This window comes from Ochotona curzoniae, unplaced genomic scaffold (assembly GCF_017591425.1).
Source record: "Ochotona curzoniae isolate NIBS_2020 unplaced genomic scaffold, NIBS_Ocur_1.0 contig_291, whole genome shotgun sequence".
Taxonomy (NCBI): domain Eukaryota; kingdom Metazoa; phylum Chordata; class Mammalia; order Lagomorpha; family Ochotonidae; genus Ochotona; species Ochotona curzoniae.
In genome coordinates, this window is record NW_024465649.1 from 2,879,186 (window position 1) to 2,900,989 (window position 21,804).

General features: G+C 45.1%; 1 protein-coding gene across 1 annotated transcript in view; it reads right to left on the minus strand.

The window, feature by feature from the left end:
• Positions 1–3,275: 3,275 nt before the first annotated feature.
• The window catches only part of CACHD1 (cache domain containing 1), a 205,522-nt gene continuing 186,993 nt past the window's right edge, over positions 3,276–21,804 (minus strand). The window contains exons 17-27 of the mRNA XM_040978638.1: positions 21,505–21,627; positions 20,288–20,387; positions 20,086–20,202; positions 18,301–18,461; positions 17,924–18,010; positions 16,376–16,492; positions 15,019–15,170; positions 13,842–14,003; positions 12,580–12,657; positions 11,493–11,594; positions 3,276–3,514 (exon numbers count right to left, since the gene is read on the minus strand). Coding sequence (XP_040834572.1) covers positions 3,276–3,514; positions 11,493–11,594; positions 12,580–12,657; positions 13,842–14,003; positions 15,019–15,170; positions 16,376–16,492; positions 17,924–18,010; positions 18,301–18,461; positions 20,086–20,202; positions 20,288–20,387; positions 21,505–21,627 — 1,438 coding nt within the window. The remainder of the gene's footprint in view (positions 3,515–11,492; positions 11,595–12,579; positions 12,658–13,841; positions 14,004–15,018; positions 15,171–16,375; positions 16,493–17,923; positions 18,011–18,300; positions 18,462–20,085; positions 20,203–20,287; positions 20,388–21,504; positions 21,628–21,804) is intronic.

The following is a 21,804-nucleotide window of genomic DNA, read 5'->3' on the forward strand; positions in this document are numbered from 1 at the left end:
GAGGACGAGTAAAGGAATGAGCCTTGTTTTGAGTCACATAGAGAAATTCCTTTTCTGGCTCCACAAAGGGACCTAGAACCTTCGGCTTTGGATCCCTCCCTGCAGCTCTGTGATAAGCAGTGTTGGTTACAAGTGTCAGAAAGTCTTGGCGAACGGGAAGGCATCGACAAAATCTCTGTTACGAGTTCAGCTTAGACTGAAATTCAGGATCAGATTTTTTTTCTTTTGTATTGGAAAGTCAGATATACAGAGAGGAGAGAGATCTTCTATCCAATGATTCACTCCCCAAGTGGCTATACCAGCTGGAGCTGAGCTGATCTGAAGCCAAGAGCCCAGATCCTCTTCCGCGTCTCCCATGCAGGTGCAGGGTTCCAAAGCTTTGGGCTGTCCTCCACTGCTTTCCCAGGCCACAAGCAGGGAGCTGGATGGGAAGCGGGGCTGCCAGGATTAGAACCTGTGCCCATATGGGATCCTAGCATGTGTAAGGCAAGGACTTTAGCCACTAGGCTACTGCACCGGGCCCAGGATCATAGTTTTATCACAAAAGATGAGGTTTTTTTGTTATTACATTTGAATAAGCTATACATACGAGCAATCTTCAAAACCTCTGTGGGAAATGGAGATAAAAAGAATTTTATTTGGTGCAAACAATTTTGAAATCCATGGAGAGAAAGGGTTTTTTTGGAAATTCCATACAAACATATTAGGAAAAAACCTGCATGGATTAAAAAATTGCTTTGCACCTAAATAAACCCATTATTTCTCTTATTTGTTGAAGCATCTTATTTACTTACTTGAGTTGGAAAGAGATCCACTGGTTCCCCCCTGGCCTCAGAGCCTCTGGGTATGTACTGGAAGGAAGTTGGAACGTGTGTGTGTGTGTGTGTGTGTGTGTGCGCGCGCGCGGGTGTGTGTGGAGGGGAGGGGCTGTGATGTGAACCCAGAGACTCGGGTCTGGAAGGGGAGCACGCCAACCTGTGTCTACCAGTAGATGCAACACCCACACTAAAGCTTTTTAAAAAAATTCCAGATCCCATGACCTTTGAAAAGTATCCTTGTCAATTCATTTTTTTTTTAACAATAAAGATTTATTTTTATTGGAAAGGCAGATTTACAGAAAGAAGATACAGAGGAAAAGATCTTCCATGCACTGGTTCTTCACTCCCCAAGCGGCTACAATGGTTGGAGCGGAGCTAATCTAAAGCCAGGAGCCAGGAGCCACCCACATGGGTGCAGGGTCCCAAGGCTTCTCGGGCCATCCTTGACAGCTTTCCCAGGCCACAGGCAGGGAGCTGGATGGGAAGTGGAGCAGCCAAAACATGAACCAGTGCCCATGTGGGATCCTAGTGCATGCAAGGCAAGGATTTAGTCACTGCGCCATCACGTGAAGCCCTGGTATTTCATCCTTTAGTTTTGTTGATTCTTCTTGTGAACACACCAAGGTGGCTCTGCCACTCTCCTTTACGCAAAAGGCTAGTTTTGTAGCAGAGATTGTCAATTTGAACAAAAAGTAGGAACCCATGGAGAAGTTCAATTTTCTGGGAATAGGAACCTCATTCACTCTCCCCAGGCCTTAGACAATACCATTTATTATCAAGGATACAGACTGAGATTCTTGGGAAAGGGGGGGGAACCTCTATGTTTTGAAATGTTAGCTTTGTGTTTCATCCCGTTATATCCTTGCATTTCTATGCATGTCTGAGATGAGCAAGAAGCACCGAGGTCGCCTGTCCCACGGAAAGGAGGCCCGCTCTCAGTTTGGCAACTGATCTGCTGCTAGGTGGCAAAACGTACGTGACTTGCCTTGAACACAGCAAGAGGCACATGAACACACCACGGCAGCCAGCGAAACTGTCCATCGCACACAGTTTATTGAACTAGACTGCAGTTTTATACACAGTATGAAGGGGTTTCCTGATAGCACATGGATACTTTCTGTGCTGCTTAATAACCACATTTTTACATTATATTGTGACACCCTATCATTAAAACATTATTCTGTGGGTTTTTTTCCAACTACATATAAACGAAGATTTACCACACGCACGGTGCAAGAATGTCTTTATAACATATTTGAATCACAAAATGTGAATCTAAAATACATCACTGCAATTAGAACACTACCGTAAAATCACAATACCCTCATGTTCTAGTGGCCAGATTGGATGCAGCCCTATATGAATCACAAAGCAGTTGGGTGGGTAACTTCGGAGATGACTGGCAGCAGCTTTCAACTAAGATTTCAAGTGAAATCTTTAAGAACAAACTCTCACAATTTTAAAAACTTCTTTGCTTCTGTACTTAAGTCTCAGAGACAAAATGAGACATGTAAGATTTCATAAAGTCTTTAAAAATAAGGAGACCCAACCTACCTCTCCCTTAGTGGAGAAGCTGCAGTTGAATGAGTAGTTTTCGTGGAAACCTAAGCAAAGCACTGTCAGGGGGAGTGGAAATAAATCAAACTTCTTAAAGCATCTTGGATTCCTCAGCCCCTTCTTGCCATACACAGCGAAATACTGCATTACAAATACAGATGTGTTTCCATGAAAGGATGTAAACAAATTAGAGGAAGATTCTTCATTGTCCCGTTCTGAGGGGGTAGGGCAGCGGGCCGGTGATCGGTTAGGCAACAAAGCAGACGTCTTCATTGAAGACCCACTCCATGACACACACACAACAGCTCCAGGACAACTGCTGAAAAACTTCACTTGTTTCCTTTCTCCCAAAGTTTGAGAATGTTTGAACATTCAATAAATAGTAGAAAAATAATCCTTTACTTAGAAATTTTGAGATGCATCACTTAGAGCGTCACGCATGTTTCATACAGCCCCGTGCTATCCAGGTCCTGCGCAGAAACGCTGCCATCTGGTCAGGTCGCGTCTCCTGGCTCCGCTTGAGCAGACATTCCTCTTCCAGTTAAGCACAGCTGGGTGACCCTGGCTCCTTGGAACATTCCTGTGGCTCAGCTCGACTTAGAGGTTTGCGTCTGTTTGGAGGTTAGCCTTCACTCCATCCCATTTGCATTATGGCGGGTTCATTCATCAGGCTTTCCCTCTGTTCCAGGATCAACTTGGGTCTTCCCCCATGTGATCTTGCTGTTGTCTCTCTTGCTTCTGAACATGTCGTCATCAGGCAGGAAGTCGAGTTCAACCACTCTGGGCAAAGCACGAACACACACAGGGAGTCTCTTGCTGTGAGTTAAATGCTGGCCCTTTTTCTATCCAGGATGTCCTGGGATCCCTAGCTCCCCATCTCTTTCGGAGGCGTGGGGATTGTTAGCATTCTGCGTCGACAGTGTGTACTGTCACGGCCGCCTGTAAGTGGTGGCTGTGGTGAAGCGTGGGGTGGTGTGGGCGGTAGTGGTGGAACTTGTGACTCAGCAGGGCAGCAGTCTGAGGCGGGGCGTCCAGGTCCAAGTCCTCATCGTGGTTGCCCACGTCCACCCCGGCTGACAAGGGGTCATTGTTGCAAGGAGGGTTTTCACTGTCCTCCTGGGGGCTCATGGTGCTGTAACCTACAAAAAGGAACCAGACAAGTCACTGAGGAAAGAGATCTCATTCCAGATTTCTTGGGCACTGGGAGGTAGGCACGTCACCACAGCACACAGATGCCAGTGTTGGCAGACTGGATGCAGAGGTCCAGGCAGCTAGAGTTAACTGGCTCTCCGTTCCCATTAAACAATAATTCTCACCTCAGATCCCTGAATCAATAAACCAAACAGCAAAGTCACCCACATCCACAGAACACCTGCTTCACAGCAGGCACTCTTGTCAGATAATTCTTGCATATCAGTGAGGCATGCATTTTAATACCCATTTTCTAGTGAATGCAATGATGATCAGAGAGGCGAAGGAAATCTCCCCAAGTCCTGGTACCTAATGAAATATAAGTGCCACATGTATTCACAGCAACTGGTAGAAGAATCAGCTATTCCCTGTGTAAGCTGGCTCACTGTTGAAAGATTAATCTCTTTTGGTATTCTAAGTTAATGCACATTTCAAAAGAAAATACTCTTGGTGATCAAAGGATTCCATTGCAAGAACCTTGGCACGCTTTTAAATATTGCAAAAATTTCCTTGAAACATCCCAAGAAGTGACAGCTCATTACTATTTTCACTACTTCTACAGTTAGTATCAATCAGCCCTCACCCGTGGGTAGTGCTAGCTACATTGATGGCTTCAAAATGGATGTGCGTGCACACAGCCAAGCAGGAGTAGCTTATTGAAAATGTATCCCCTGGGCAGAAATGAGAAAGGCCATTCTTTGTCCTTGATGAAACAGAACTCAACTGAAAGAATTCCCTAACAGCCCAAGTTAATATTATTGGGCACCTACTATGTACAAGTCACTGGTTGGAAGAGATATCAAGCTCAAAATATAGCCTTGCACAAACTCAAAAGCTGGTACTGAGAGATGAAATAAGACAGGCCTAGATCGTTCAGTTATTTACTCATTGAAGATCACTATGGGCTGGTGAGGGAGATGACAAAACATGAAGAAGAGAGGTTTCTTTTGTTAATGCGTTTACAAGCGATCATGAAACATGCCCACAAGGTGTGTTTCTGCTCCCGAGCACCATGCTTGAACTCCAGAAGGAGAATGAGCCAGGGGCCTCGAGCCTCGCCACATCATTTGCTGAGCTGTTCAGGTGCTGGTAGGGGCTGGATACAGGTCATGCAGCAGGCAGGGAATAAGTTAAAATCAGACCATGAGGCTGAGGCCCAAGAAGAGAGAATGACTGAGCAGGTTAAAAAATGATCATGGCTACGTTCAGAGAGTTCTGGTGGCAGTGAGGGGACTACTGTGCCAGCCTAGATGAGAGGTGAAGGGAGGAGGCCTGGACAGATGGGATGGTTATCTCGGGGCTGGAAGCAGGAGAAGTTGACCGAGTCTGATGAGGGCTAGCTAAAGGTAACTGTGACCTCAGTCAGGATAAGACAGGCTGAGGCAGAGACTGGGCTTAAGGTAGGAACATGGATTTTGTTTCCATAACATCTTCAACTTCAAAGTCTGTGGGTCATGGTTGTGGAGTTCTCAGAAGCATCATCTGCAGTCAGTACACAGGAGGCAGGGTTCAATGCCAAGGGTGTCTGCCATTACTTAGTGCTTCCGGGGTTGAGGTACCAGACTAGAGGCTTGACAGAAAGTAACAAGGGTAAGGAGAAGTCCTAGCTCCCTGAAGTCCACAGTCCAGAACTTCGGGTAAAACACAGAGGCCAAGAGAGGCATGGGGAAAGGAATTCCACAACCACTGTACTTGGCCTAGATCCTTGAGGATAGGGGCTCATGCAATGGTGCGGCAGCCTGAAAGGCTTCTGGGGGTGTGGGAAATTGGTGGAAAGGTTGGTCTGCACAGAGAAGCAGAATTGCAGCTCGGCAGGTCAAAACTTTGAGCCAGAGTTTGTTTACTAATGGGTGACAGACAGGAAGGGGCATGGTCCTCAGGGAGACGGCGATGACCTGAAATGGGACAGAGGCAGTGCCGGGAAATGAAGCAAGCAGCTGGCTCCAGGACGCTGTTCAATGTGCAGCGCATTTGGCCTGTGGAAGACTCAGGAGTGGCGGGTGAGAGCCTTGTTGCGAGGGTCAGAGACTGGGGGAGATGGCGACGCCTTCACCTGAGGTTCAGCAGCCAGTGGCCAAAGGACGTGCCTTGAGCACGCAGCTTTGGCACTGCTGGGTCTTTCATGTGGGGCAGGAGACAAGCGTCTCAGGCCTCAGGGACAAAGTGCTGTGTGTATTCAAAGCACCTCATGCTATGCGTGTAAATGACAAAAGGGAACTTTCGAGCAAAATCTCAATGCGCATGTCAAAGACTCAGGACCATCCTGCGTGCTGATCTCCAAGCACTGTCAGTGGCCATTCACTTTAACATTCCTGGCGCTGGACCAGCAGTGGTCTTCTGCTTGGTTCACTCCTCCTTTCTGTGACTGTGCTTCTGCTTCAGCTTCGGCCTGAAGGTCTTCTCCGGGAAACCTTCCCAAACACCAAACACATCAAGGGCATGGCAGGGGTGGGCATGTCTGCTCTTTCTGAGCAGGTCTACGGCCTTTGGTGCATGTCTTGCCCTTATTACTATTTTTTTAACCATCAAATAAAAATATAGTGCCCATTATCTATCTCTTCTTAAATCACAAAGGATTTATTTCTCTGTATGTCTCATACAAAGAGGGCACTGGAAAAAAACACCCCACTCATCCCACTATGGTATTTCCACAGCAAGGATGTTAGTGAGCTGTTCGGGTTAGCTGTGGCCTGACTTGGCAGTCTCACTGATAATGTACATTCTAGGACGTGCCAGGTTATCTGCCCAGGTTATCTAACAGCTCTGTGATACACTGGGCACAGGCCCTCGACCATGTCCAAGGTGGTCGGTAGAATATAGAGTGGTCTCCAAGGCATCTGGGAGGCCACCATGTGTCTTTGTTCTAAAGATTCGTTTACTTGAAAGGCACAGTGATAGAGAAAGGTAGAAAGGCAGAGAAAGAAAGAGATCTTCCATCTACTGCGCAGGTCAGGAGCCAGCATCTCCATCATGTGAAGTCCCAGGTCCAAGTTCTTAGGCCATCTGCTGCTTTCCCAGGTGCACTGGCAGGGAGCTGGATGGGAAGCGGAGCAGCTGGGACACAAACTGGCATTCTGCTTTGGGATGTGTCTTTCACACAGCTGCTCAATCTGCGGTACCACCACCTGGTCCACTTCTTCTTGGTCCCACTTTCTGATAATCACCCCCAGCAGAGGCTGTTCCTGAATAAAATCCCATTAGGACCATTCCCTTTAATTCCCTCCCTAGGATACTGCTCAATCCCCTGTCATTTCTTCTTATACTTGCAAAGGTAAATATTATCCAAAGGCATGAATAGGACAGTGTCCGTACACACAATGCTATGGGACAAACAGGCTTCAGGAAGGAAGCCAAGGTCCAGAAAGAAGAAAAGAGCCGGGAGTCCGCCTTTGCTCCTAGGCATGTTCTCAGTGCGTGTGTTTATTTGACGGTTCCTAAGAAACCTCTCTCCATTGTAACAGATGGGAGTTCCCTCTGGGCAACTCACTCATCTCACCATCTAGTGGCCACACGCAGTAACTGCAGGAGAACGTAAGCAGAACTAGCAAAGGAATTGTGAGCCATGTTTCAGCATGTTCCTTACAGGTATTTTGGAATTTGCCAAGAACTAGGGAACAGTGCCCCCTTTCTTTCATTTCTTTTTGTTTTTAAAGATATTTACGGACTTATTTGAAAGGCAGAGTTACACAGAGAGAGGAGAGAGGGAGGGATGTTCCACCTTCTGGCTACAATGGCCAGGCTGAAGCAAGGAACTTCTTCTGGGTCCCCCACTTAGGTTCAGGCGCCCATGTACTTGGGTCATCTGCCATCTCCAGCTGCTTTCCCAGGCACATCAGCAGGGAGCTGGACTGGAAGTGGATATGACCAGCACCCTATGGGGATGCCAGCTTTGAAAGCAGTGGCTGAATTCACTGTGCCACAGCACTGCCCAGAAACCCCCCATTTTCAAAGAAGCAATTTCACGCAATGTGTCTGCATAATTTTCTAATGAGATGGCCACCCAAATACAAATTCACAAGGACCAAAGACAAGAGGATTTTGTGGAAAATGTAATTGGAAAAAAAAAAAAAGACAGCAGATGACTATTTCCAGAATAAAAGGAAAGTTCAGTACAGAGCTAAAGGCATGCACAAACAGTAACTGTTTTGAACCTCCACCTGTAGGTCTTAACAATTTGCCAACAAAAAGGGCTGAGTAGTCTCCTACCACTATAAAAATAATTCCACGTTCTCCTTGAGGGGCTTTGGCTCTAACATGGGAAAATAAAGATTAGTTTGTTTTGAAAAAATACAACTGCTGGCCATGTGAAATACTTGTAGATAAAAATGCAGTCGAATGTCTCTAAGTTTTCCTTGCCAACATTCAACTTCAATCCTAGGAGCGTCACAACTCCATTTCACGCACTAGTCCATGGCGGTCACGGGTTGGTACATCTCTGAATTCTTTCCCTGGGTAGCACAGAACCACAGCACCACTGTCCCCTCGGCGCATCGCGCTGTCCCCATGGGCTCCTGTGTAATGTGCCTGCAGATGACAGTGCACTGTCTGCCTCTTTGTCCTACTCCTTTAAAGAAGCTGTCACACTGCACCTTTTATCAGCCTCATGAATACAGGCATTCATTCATGGTTTCCTCCCAGCTTAGAAATTCCTTCAGGGCAAGATGGGCCTTGAAGAAGGTTAACCTTGAGCTCCAAGCCTATCATGGGTCATTTCATTTAGTCCTCACAATAACCTGACCAGGGAAGATATTTTCATCCCACCCCTAAGTACCAGGACACAGAGCTTTCAAAGTAGCCCCTCTAAGGCCACAACTGAAAAAAAAAAAAGGTGGGTGGGTGGAGGGGAGGTCAAGGTCACATCCACGGAGCAATTAGTCATTTCTGTACCTAACGTCCACGCACAGGGACAGGAACCCAAAGCCACTGCCTTCAGTGACTCATACCCTAGGTTCAGGGATATGACGGTGAGCAGCTAAAGCCTATTGATTTTATGATGTGTTTGGAAGAAGTGGCAAGTCAGTGCCTTTTATTTCTTCTGCCGTTGCATTCTGTCTGCATGAAAAACTATTTCTGATTCCTTGGGGGATAACAGGGAGCCAATTACTGTGGAAAATGAAAGAAGCAGATCCCTTCGCTGGCTGCCTTGCTTTCAGATACTGCTGCTGCACCTGCCTTTTATCTGAGCTGTTGCTTCATTTGTCATTTGCCTAAGACAATGGGAGAGGGCAACGGGACATTGTAAACATCACCCAGAATTCCAATTCGCTATAGATGCAACTTTCCTTTGGGAAGAGAGGGAGTCAGTGAGGGAGAAAAAGATTTGCTTTTTATGCTGAATAGGAAATTCTTTCTTGTTGAACTTTAGCAGCCTCAAACCTGTTTTATTATTCCAAGGAGAAGGCACAGAGCTGCCTGGCAGCAGGAATTTATGCAGGTTCAAAGTTTTTTTTTTTTTTTTTTTTTTTAAAAAAGCCAGAAAGCCAAAGAAACTGAAAAACTCAAGTTCTGCTTTAGCTAGCTATAGAAATGCAAGGTTCTGTTCTGTGGGTGGGAACAGTCATTGAAAGCCCCAATTAACAGTCTCTGATTTACGAAACAGAGCACCTGCTTCTGCAGTTGCCCAAAGGAAGCAGGGATCCCTGGCAGAATGCAGAAGGCAACACTGGCTGCTTGGTTAACATAGGTGTGCAGCACACTGCTTGAAGACTTTCACAACCCCCAGGATAGGTGTGGAAAAAGCTGAGTCAAACAGCCTTACATATATTATTTATGCACTTGGGGGGCGGGGAAAGACCAGACTCTGGGAAGAAAATAAAGGTTTGGGTCTGGTGCAATGGCATAGTGGTTAAAGTCCTTGCCCTGCATGCACCGGAATCCCATACGGGCACTGGTTCTGATCCCGGCGGCCCCACTTCCCATCCAACTCCCTACTTATGGCCTGGGAAAGCAGTTGACAAAGACTTGGGACCCTGCCCCGCGTGGGAGACCTGGAGGAGCTCCTGGGTTCGGATTGGCTCAGCTCCGGCCATTGTGAATCATCAGATGGAAGATCTTCCTCTCTGTATATCTGCCTTTCCAACAAAAATAAATAAATCAAAGATTTATAGGATACCCTTAGCTAACCTAAAAAATAACAAAAAGATTTTATAATGACAAGCAGAGTCCCGCCTCTCCTGTCCTGTCTTGGTGGAACGGTGGCAGGGATGCTTAGAGAACAGGATGCACCTGCTGTGCTCTGTGACTACGAGCAAAAAGCGAGAAGCCAAGTGTGCCCAGGGCTTTGGTAGAACATGTGCTTGATGATCACCCGAGGGGCCTCTTAGTGTTAAGTGCCTCTTCACAATTTAGACCTGACTCTTCCTGAGGTGTTTCATCAACTTCTTTTTAAGATTTTACTGGGCCTGGCACAGTAGCCTAGCAGCTAAAGTCCTTGCCTTGCAAACGCTGGAAATCCATATGGGCACAGGTTCTAATCCTGGCAGCTTCACTTCCCATCCAGCTCCCTGCTTGTGGCCTGGGAAAGCAGTCGAGGACAGCCCAAAGTCTTGTGACCCTACACCCGTGTAGGAGACCAGGAGGAGGTTCCTGGCTTTGGATTGGTTCAGCTCTGACCATTGTGGTCAACTGGGGAGTGAATCATTCATTGGATGGAAGATCTTCCTCTTTGTCTCTCCTCCTTTCTGTATATTTGCGTTCCCAATATTATCAGAGTTATAGAGAAAAAGAGAGGGAGATATTTTGATTTTGTTTTCATCTGCTGGTTTACTTCCTAAATGACTGCAACAGCTGGGTTTGGGCCATGCTGAAGCTGGGAGTCCAGAAGAAACTCCACCCAGGTCTCCCACATAAAGGGCAAAGGCCAAACAATATACCATCTTCCATTAGCAGGAAGCTGGTACTCTAACTGGGACTCATACGGGATGTTTTTGTCCCAGGTGGCAGCTCAACCTGCTTTTCTCAACTTCCTGGAGACTCCCTCACATGCATGAATCTCAAAATTCTTCTGCACCAAAATAAACCTATAATTCCATTTTTTCTACTAAGATTTAAATCACTCTTGCCTAACTCCATAATTTGGTACGCAATAGTCCTTTCGCCTCTTAGAACCTTTGCTCTTCTTTTGTTCCACCATTATTGGATGTTTAGAGCACAGCTGCTTCTTTGGTAAAACCTTCTCTCCAAGCCTTCCAGACAAGGGTTAGGTTCACAGCCAGAGAAGGCTGGGGACAGCACAGACTCTTGTCACATCCCACGAGTGTGTACCTGGACAGCACTTGACATTAATATTTGCCTACCAACAGTGCCGGGTGGGATGACCCAGAACGATGCTAATTTTACTGAGAGTCAAGTGAGTGGTCAGCAAGTTCTGTTTAGATAAAAGGAATTCTTTTCTTCTTTTGATGAAAATGATCTTTTCAAACATTTTTTTGTAGTTTTATCTGAATGGCAGAAAGAGAAAGACTTTTCATCTACTGGTTTACCTCCCAGATACGTGTAACATCTGGAGCTGGGGAGCCTGGAACTGAGTGCTGGTTTCGCACCTGGGTGGCAGGAACCCCTTTACTTGGGGCATCACCTGCTGCTTTTCAGTCTGTACATTAGTGGGAAGTTGCAACTAGAAGTAAAGCTGGGAGTCAAGCCCAGCTACTCCGTTTGGCACCCTAAATAATATCTTAACCACTACTCAAACAACTGCTCCCAAATGATTTTTTTATGTAGAGCAATTTGGTCATCTGGCTGGGAAAGCCGAGATATAAGTGAACATGTCTCAGGTTTGTAGAAAACAATGTCACGTGGTGGGGTGTCACGGGGGGGCGGGGGGGAAACCCCGGCACAGGACAGGCAAGAGGGAGGTGGTGAGGGCATCCCACATGGAGTCCACCTGTTTCTCAGGTCAGCGGACCCAGACACCTGGACCTTACTTACCGTGATCGCTCTCTGTTCCCGACCGACCCCAGTAGCGGCGCCTCCTTTCTGGGCTGTGTGCGTGCCGCTCGATGACAGCCGCTATGAAGCGTGTGTTGCTGACTGTGGGAGGCCAAGGACATGGAGGTCACCCAGTTGCTGCTATGCTCTCAGCTTTAAGAACCACTGCCTTAGGAAGGTTTACTCATGGGGGAGTGCTATTGTTTGCCAAGTTAGAATAAATAACCCAGACAAATATATATATATATATATATTTTAAATTTCAAAAAGCAGAGAGACACACAGAGAGAGTGTGTCGTTGATTGGTCTGCTCTTTCATGGCTGCTAAGAGCCATGGCTGGGTCAGGCCAGCCCCAGGAGTGGTGATTCAACCCAAATCTCTCATATGGGTATAGCAGGGATTCAAGTGCTTGAGCCATGAGCTGCTGCCTTTCGGGGAGGGCATTTGCAGTGAGCTGGAATTGGAAATGGGGGTGCGGCGTGAACGCTGGCACGCTGACACAGGAGCACCAGCAGGGTCTCCACCACAGCTCCGTTATGCTGACCCCAGAACTAATACTTCAGAAAAATTCCGAAGATGAGGCGAGCTGATTTTAGCACTTGTAAAGTAAGAGGTACTTAGTTATACTGGCATATTCTTTATATCCATCAAGTAGCTATGCTTTGGGCAGTTGAAAGCCGGAGTGTCTCATGAGTAACAGAGTTATTTTTGTTGGAAAAAAAAAATGCTCACCCCCACCCCCAGAGTTACATACATCAATTAAGAAAAGAAAAAAAATGCACATCTGAAACTCCCCTCTAAGATACCGTGTGTGTGTGTGTGTGTGTGGGGGGGGGATAATGAGGCTGGGAGAGGTGGGGAAGCATGAGTGGCTTTAGGGCAAAAAAGGAAAAAAAAAATTGCGACTTTTTAACACAATGCTAAGACCTGTACTTTTTCCTAAGAAAAAGGGGAGGGAAGAAAAAACCCTGCATGCTGCCAAGGCTTCTTAAATTTTAATATAAGCCAAAAGGATATAAGAAAGAATATTTATTTTGGATCGGCCCCCCGCTGACACATTGTGCAGCGAGGCGGCGGAATACTCACTGATGCCTCTGTCTTCGTGGCTGTCGTCGTCTCTTTCATCTCTGTCATTCTCCAGGTTGGACATACGCACTGACATCTCTACCCATCATTAAAAAGAGAGAAACATGACTATTTAATCAAACAAAATCACCCGCTTTAATACCCTGCTGAGCGCTCGTCTGATGGCTGGGTGACAGCATTCCATCAAGAACAAATCCTATCTTGGAAAAGGCTGAACTGGTGCTCCATTTTTTTTCTTTTTAAAGGAGGATGCAGGAATCAAAAGGAGAACAAGAGTGAATAATCAAGAGAGGCACCTGAAATTGAATTCTGAAGGAAGAGGAACAAAGAAGTTGAGGGGGAGGGTGGTCAACGGATGCTTCAATCCTACTGAAAAAAAAAAAAAAGCACTTGGAATGGGAGAAAAGGGGTCTAATCCCATGACTGCTTTTGTTCACAAAATACTTCATGAAAGCCTGTAGAAGGCCCGGATTACAGTCACCTGCAGTGCAGTCAAATCTTACCAAGGAGACAGTGTTCAGCCTTGTTGTGAAACCAGGCAACAGTACCCAACGATGGCCGCTTCAGGACCGCAGCTCACGCTGCAACATGCCAACATCCACCTGCCAGCACTGCTGAGAGGGGCACTAAGCAGCCAGGAGGAAGACTCCACCTCCACGAAGATCAGGTTAACACACGCCTGGGGCTTTAAGGAGGAAGGCGCAGCCATGGGACAGTTCTGCTCCCTAACAACAAATCGATGCTTACACTCCAGGCTTCTGGTAACGCGGTCACAATCACAGCTTCATGACCAGTTTCTATTTGGCCTCCATGACCTAGCCTGCCTTAAAAGCTGTGATTATTCAAAAGTGTCCCTTCACACAGACTCCTGTCCTTGCCAACAATGATCTGGGATACCTTTGATTTGCCTGTTTTTTGGCAATGACTAGGGTAGCACATTTGACAAGCAAAACTGGCCCTTAGTGTCCCAGCCCCTGATCCTGGCTCACTGCAGAGGCAGGCTACAGAGAGCTAATGCTGACAAGTGGGAGAACCCAAGGCTTTCCCGGGCAGTCAAAATGTAGTTTCTAGAGTGTAGGCAACTAAAGAAGAAAGCAGGTTTTAGGGACTTGCAAAATAACTCCATGGAAACGGAAAATGCAGCATTGTTCTAATAACTCCTTACGGGCTTACTGAATTGGCCACTGTCCTTCTGGCCTGAAAGCAACCCAAAGGGGGCTGCCACCTACCAGGAGGCGTCCTGGGATTCACAGTGAGCTCACCTTGGGCAGCAAGAGGAGACATGTGCTGGTGACTGCGGCGATGGATCTGGTGACGGTAGGCATACACAGCAAGGACCAGCACCATGATGCAGCCCATGATCCCTCCGGCCACGGGCCCCACAGGGGCACTCTTGATCATGTTTAATGTGATCACCTCATCACCTGCAGGAAAGCAAACAAGCAGAGATTCCTTGGCCAGATTCCTTAAGCACATGTGGAGGTAGGGATCGAAACTGGGTAGAAGGACAAGAAGGCATACTGTGAGCAGGGGTTTGGCAGACACATGAACAACACTGACTTCTGATGGTATGAACACAATACACACCTGAGAGAAACCACACTTGTGGTTTTGCATGGTGACTCCTTTCCTGGGCTGGTAGCATGTGTAGCAGCCTGTTTCATGATGCTGGGTAGTAGCCATGAGTGGAGCTTCCTGTTGGCCCTTTGGGCACAAGGAAGCCCACACTCCATTGGGCTGCTCCTGAGCTATGGTGATTGGAAGGTTTGGTGGCCCTTTTTGATTAAGGTATTTTTAAACGTCTGATGGATTTATAATCCCATTGTAAGTCAAGGAAGCATCTCCATTACCTCAAAGTTTGACTTTTTGACTCACATGCCAACTCAGAGTTAGGACTTGGGGCTGATTCCAGAAGCACAATGAGACAAACAACCCACAATTCAAGTGAGGGCTAGTCTCTTGGGTCAGTATTTTATGATCTTAGAACCTGACCTCAGAGGTTCTCCTGTGGATCTGTTGACCGCAAGGCACAGACGTTCTTAAGACTTCTACCTTGCAGAAGTTGGGAGGGAAGGCTTTGGTTCAGATAGATGGCAGTAGTCACTATGCATGTCGCTGGTCCTGTGCTTCTGACAGCTGGGCCTCGCATTCAAGCAGACTCTAGAGCTCAGCCATGCAGAAATGAGGTTCAGTCTGAGAACAAACTTTATGGAAATGAATTCCAGGCTTGTAAAACGTTGACAGGACAGATGGCTGCTCACTCATTCTGCACGGAGCATCTAGGCGTCCCTGAAGGGAATTATCTGCCTTGGCCTTGTGACTAAAGACTACTGGTGAAACAATCCAGAAAGAGGATGATTTTAAGATTTCTGTCTTAGCCTAGAGGGAGGAACACGTGTATTCCAGAATTTAATTACTCTGGGTTTCTAAGAAACATACCTATTGCTCCCATGTCATCGACATAGGGACTTTTTGCTCCCACGATGCCACCGAAGCATTCCTTCTGGGGTGCACAGTAGGATTTGTCCAAGTGAGTCTTTCCATCGCTGCCCACCATGCACCACTCACAGTCCAGCACACCGAAGCAGTCCCTGCCAGAAAGCCAGTCATTGGTGCCTAGGAGGCAGCGGGGCAGGGAACGCACACAAGCCTAGGCAGCACACAGCGCTCCTGCTCCTTTACTTTAACATGAGAAGAGCACGTGTCTGCCAGGAGTCAGCTCTGCCATGCCTTTCAACAACTTGCAAATCAGAGACATAACGCTGCTCTCTGTGAGTTAAATTATGGTATACTCATCACAGACTAATGCAGGATTATTCAAAATCAAACAGAAATGGCCCCAAGTTTGTGAGATTTTGGCTTCATCTTACCCAAGAGTGTGTTCATTAAAAAAAAAAAAAAAGAAAGAAAAGGAAAGAATTGTCATAGTCATGTAGGTCTGAGAATTCCATGCTAATTACTCAGATTTCCTTACTGCCAATTTCTCAACTTAAAAATGTTTTTATTTTCATTTTATTTGAAAGGTAAAACTAACCACATCTCCCCGTTATAGTTCCCCATAGCAACTATTTGTACCACGTGTGGTCCAAAACAGCCGAAGGAGCGGAGGACACAGGGGCCAATTGTTTTCAGTTTTCAGAATCCGTGTGAGGGAAGAACGTTAAAGAACTTGAGGTATCTGCATCCATGAGCTCTTATAGCTTTGCCATGTCTCCTTATTCTTTTTAATTTAAGAATTTATTTATTTGAAAGGCAGAGTGACAGAGGGGCACAAATCCAGAAAAACGTCTGTCAACTGCTGGTTCATTCCACATTGACTGTAACCACCGAGGCTGAGCCAGGCAGAAGCCAGGAGCTTCATTTGGGTCTCCCATGTGGGAGATAGGGGTCCTAGCACTGGGCCATCTGCTGTTGCTTTCCCAGGAACATGAACAAAGAGCTGAATAAGAATTTGTATACCTGGAACTCAAACTGCCATTCACATGGGATACTGGCGTTGAAGATAGTGGTTGAACCCACTGTGCTACAGTGCTGTCCCTCTTCACACTTATTTAATTCCAAGAAAAATTTTCTGATTTACAAACAAGGCTACCAACAGAGTACACATGCCAAATAACTTTCACAAGCATGAATGGTGCAACTCTGATTTTATAGAGATAAGGTTTCTGGAAATCAGTTTGAGATATGAAAAGTTGATATACCTTTACAAACATGAAGAACAATATTATTTAATAGCAGTTGGAAAAGTTGAATGAGGCTAAAGGACATGATTCTTTATGAAAAAGGTTTCACTTACCCACTCTCCATCCTCTGACTGCACCTGCTGTTGACACACTGGTGAAGGGCATCCTGCAGGCCAGGGTCAATGGCTATATATGTCACTGGCTCCTGGTGGACCTCGCAGCTTGGGTTTCTGGGCAGAAATAAAGTCTGAGGTCAGGACCAACACCACTCACATTTTCATCACATCCCTGATCCTTGGAAGTGATCTGAATCCTGGCTTTTTCACTGTGTATATTCTTTAAAGCTATTACATAGTTGATCCGAGCTTTAACTTATTCCTCTTTATACAGAACAGAAAGAACATGTACATTAGGAACCAGCATTGTGGCACAGTGGGTAAAGCTACCACAGCTGGCGCTGGTGTCCGACATGGGTACTGGTTCAAGTTCTGGCTGCTCCACTTCTGATCTAGCTCCCTGTTACTGTGCTTGGGAAAGCAGCAGCAGATGGCCCCAAATGCTCAGTCCCCTGAACCCATGTGAGAAAACTGGCAGGAGGTCCTGGCTCCTGGCTGTGGCCATTTAGGGAGTGAGTCAGCAGGTGGAAAGATTTGTCTCCCCCTCTCTGCCTTTCAAATAAATAAATCCTAAAAACAGAGGATGTGTGTTTTAGCAACAGGAAGTCATAATCATTCAACTAAGCCAGAATGAACAATATAAAACACATTATCTCCCTGTTAAGCATCTTATATCTAATCTTCCTGGGATAACTATTGGTAATAGTTTTTTTTTAAGATTTATTTTTATTTGAAAGGCAGTGTTACAGCGACAGAAGAAGAGACACAGAGATCTTTCATGTGCTGGTTCACTCCAAAAATGGGTACAACATCCAGAACTGAGGTGATTCAAAGCCAGGAGCTTCATCTGGGTCTCCCCCATGGGTGCAGGGGCCCAAGGACTTGAGTTATCCTCCTCTGCGTTCCCAGGCTGTAAGAAGGGAGCTGGATAGGAAGTGGAGTAGCCCGGATTTGAACTGACACCCATATGGGATGCCAGCACCACAGATGGAGGACTAACTTGCTACACTGGTTTTCACTGTTAACAGTTTAAAAATGTCTTTTAGACATTTTTCTAATGCCTAAAAACATCTATATTTGTAAACACATCTACATGACACTGTTAACCACTAGAAGAGGACTCATCCTAAGTTATTTGATCTTAAAATTTGCCACTAATACGAATGACGGTAATATAAGTACACATGAGAATTTGTATGAGAAGTGTCTGAATATTTATTACAGGTGTAATTAAATAAACAACTTAATGTGCATAAAAAGTAACCACCACACAGTAGGCAATTAGTAATGCTTCCAACAATCTCATTTCTTTTTTATGTAGCATATACATTCTTAACACTTTCACAGCTTTTGGATTTAAACTTCAAAGCAGATGTCATTTTAAGGCTCTGGAGCCTAATATCTGCCTCACTGAGAAGTCCTACATTAGAAAAAATTATTTTCATCCATTCCAACCTAAAAAGGTTTATAAAAGACCCCATGGCATTGAATAATTGTGTGTATGGTATTGCATAATGGTGTGCAGGAGTGTGTGTGTGTGTTTACCGGTTCTCTGCATTGGTGAGATTCCCAGTACACTCGTTGACCTCTAGGGGGCACTCACAAGGACATTCACATTCATTCTGTTCCATTCTGAAAAGTCAAAAGAAAGTTGTTATGCTGAAGGCCAATGGCAAGCCGAATATTATATATGCACTGGGCAAGAAAAATAAAGAGCAGTAAGAAAGAAGTTATGATCAATGTTCTATGTTGGACCAGGATGCTGTAAACCACAAAGCTCTAAGTGACTGGGACTTCCTCTTTCCTCGGGACACACATCATCCTCTTCTGTCCTTTCTGCAGATGCCACTTGAAAATGCTTGGCACCCATGGCAGCACTTGACAGTGTGGCAAACAGAGACTAGGCCTCATCACATTTTTACCGATGACAGTTGAGACAGAGTCGGTCCACCATGCTACAGGCACAGAAGGCAAGAGAGTCACACGTCTCGTTGACAATGCCCACAAATGCATTGGTTCCTGGGATCCTCGCCAGTCTGTATTTAGAACAGTGGCTGCCATGCACAAGGTTCGTCAAATCCCCCTACAAAACAACCAAGTGTCAGATGTGACAGACAGCAAGGCAAAGCCTCAGCCCTACCGTGGTGGCAACAATTCAACTACCTGCTGAAAATAGCTTAAAAATGAAATTTTATTCTGGTTGCAAAAGTAATACAGAGGCACTGCTAAAAATCCAGAATGTAAAAAACTACTCATTATCAATGAGAGAGAATTCCTGCTTACCAATTGTGTTAGACATGCATCGTGTGTTGTTTTGTCCATGCCTGTGCAAATATAAATTTTTATAACCTACACTTTAACAATATATATAAAATTGAAATCTGAAGAAGCAAGACAATTTTCAGGTACAGGACAGCTCACAATTGATTCAAAGGCAAACCAAACTCTCTTTGGAGATATGTCTTTTGCCTATTTTGAATAAGGCGATCTAAAAGTCCAGTTTCTGGCTTCCGGCAAATTTGAACCACTCAGTGACAGCACGTATCCCTTTTCTTCATTCTATAATGGGGAAATATGAAGCCTAGTTTCTTGAATTGCCTACTATAATAGAAAACCAAAGATTCAAAAGTGCTATTAGAGCTGTGGGTGATCATTCTTCTGCAAGGACGCAGAATGTATAATGTACCAGGCAAGTTACTTCAACGTATCTTTCTCTTGCCCTTCGTTCCTTATGTATGCATGATGACGATGATGACAATGAGCCTTATTCTGGGGATCAAGGCACTGAGCAGGTTCTCAGGGGTCTGGATGAATTTCCCACTGCCAGCATATAAGCAATAACACAGCCATATCTTCCTGTTGGTGCCAGTACTGAGGAGACCTCCAATTCCATTTTGGGCCAACTTGGGCTAATTCATATTCAATTACAATATACCTTTCTGAAAAGTTTCTAGCTGAGTATCCTGGCTATGGCTACTGAAGTCTCCAGAAACCACTGTCCAGATGATGAGAGAGTAAGCTAGACTTTCATCAGACAACCTCGCCTGCAAACACCCAAACATTCCTCTGAAATAGACATTGGTCAAGATGACAATCAACTTTCTGAGATGTAGCCTGCATCCTAGGTAATTAGGTTAATTTTAAAATTAATTCTAATCACACATTTAATCACTGAAAAGTGTATTTTAAATAAAAGATTTCCCATGAATAATTTTCTGAATGTTAGTTGTGTCATTTCCCATTTTAGTTCTCTCTGAAGTTAAACCAAGTTAATCTGCAGCCACTTGTATTATACAGAACATTCTAAACTAAAGAAAAAAAATATGAAAACCAAAATTATTTTTGGATGATTTAAATGAAAGTTCCCATCTAGAGGGCAGATGACCCAGAACGGACTGAACTTGACCTTGGGAATTTAAGGAGTCTGCGTGACCTCTCGAAGACAGGAAGAGAGGAGCACATGGTGCCACACATATTTACACAAGAGTGTGGGAACAGACTTCAGCAGCAATTTCAAAGGACTTAGATCGAGCGAGACTTTATACAAACAAAATCCAAACAAAACACCAAGTGTGACACCTTAAAACATTCACTTCTCTACTGTGGGCTTTCGATTCCACCACTGTCAAATTGGGAGCCAGACTGATATTTAGGCTTTAATCATTACTCCATTTCACATGCAAAAGAATGTTCTGGAATTAACTCACCACAAGGCTGGTATTGAATTTATAAAACCTCTGAACGGTTCTGTCACTGAAGCTGTTGCACAGGTTTTTCTTTACAAAATTGGGGTGGTTCAAGATATCATTTGCTACCAGGGGCTCCTAATAGGGCCAAACAGAAGATACATATTATATAATAAGCTGCGGGCTACTGAAGAACTGCACGCATCAGTGTTATGACAGATACCTTGTGAGTGATGTGCTGCTGTTCCACAGGTGCGTGTCCCTTGGGGTCAATGAGAGTTGGATGTGCCACCAGATAACCCCTGTCCTCCATTATAAAGCACCTGTATCAAAACAAAAGATGGCTCTCATTCAGGTTAGCTGCTTCCTATGGCCTCACGGGGCATTCATCTGGCTATCTCTGAAATGCACGGTAATGACTTCTGGTTCTCCATGAGCAACCATTGAAAAGCAAAGGAAGGTAGACAAGTGCATTATACTTGGGATGGCAGTACAGCTGGGATACAGGTGCAGATGAGAGTTACACTTGACTCTGAAGTCATCCACATGTTCCAGACAATATGCTTACTCAGCGTTAAGTAAGCTGGACTTAAAGATCTTTGCAAGGAGGTAAACGTGGGAAGTCTGTTCTTTTTTCAGGCAAGGGAGACCCTGAGGGTACTTACAAGCAAAACTTTCATAACTTCTTTCAGTGACAAACATACAGACCGCGACATTTAAGGGGTTACGTAAAAATGTATTTGATGGAAACAATGCATAAGGAAAGCCAGAAGTGCTTTAATCAAGACTGCATTTTGTTTCGTTTTACTGTACATTAGTCACACCAGTTTGCAGGAATCCTGCATTTCCCCCATTAAGAGCCAATGTGAAATTCAGTGGTGACATGAAACGTGGGCCATGAGACTGAACGCGAAAGCCATTTTTAAAAGCAGCCTGCATTAACTCAAGGGAATGCTCTTGCTTTGATCAGACATGCTCTTTTGAAATTCAGGGGGCAAAGACTTTTAGTTCCATGAGCCTCATTCTGGGGAAATGTAAAAGCAGCAGCCCAAGCAGCCGAAAATTTCACAAAGACTTTGGTTTAATGACTAAGTTAACATCAAAAGTTCTACCCAGAGTACCCTCTGGTCTTTCTAGTACCAAAGACATGGGAAACCTCTAATTACTGACTTCTGGAGAAATAAGAGCTTTTGGGCCATTCTCTGCCAGTTAGTTTTGTCAAATGCCGAGTCTATGTGTCTAAAAACAAATCATAAACATGCATCTTAGAAAAAGGAAAGAAAGAAAAAAACAAAAAGAGCAAACTCTTTCTTAATAGAACACATAGGCCATGGATTTGATTTATGGTTCTGACCATAAATATTGTGTAGTTACCATTCAGCTATGGACTGATATCCATTTGGCAGCTGGGATAGAAAATGACGTCTCTAAGAGGTTTACCTTATTTTATTGCCGCCGTCTTGGTTGCAAACTGGTAACAGGTCCATGAGAACCTTGTAGAAATATCTCAGCGTGAAGTCAATGCCCATCACGGCCACCGTGTGTCCAGAAGACATCTGTGTACTTTATGTCAAAAAGATCAATAAGAGGCATGGCTTATTTAAAGAAATATTCAGTCATGGGGACGTTGTTTGATACCAGAAATACATCCCTGTTCTTCTGCTCCACTTTCTATGCTTAAAAAGACTCAGTAATTTAATATCATATGGAAATTTCTTGAGAAAAAACTTATGGGTGCAA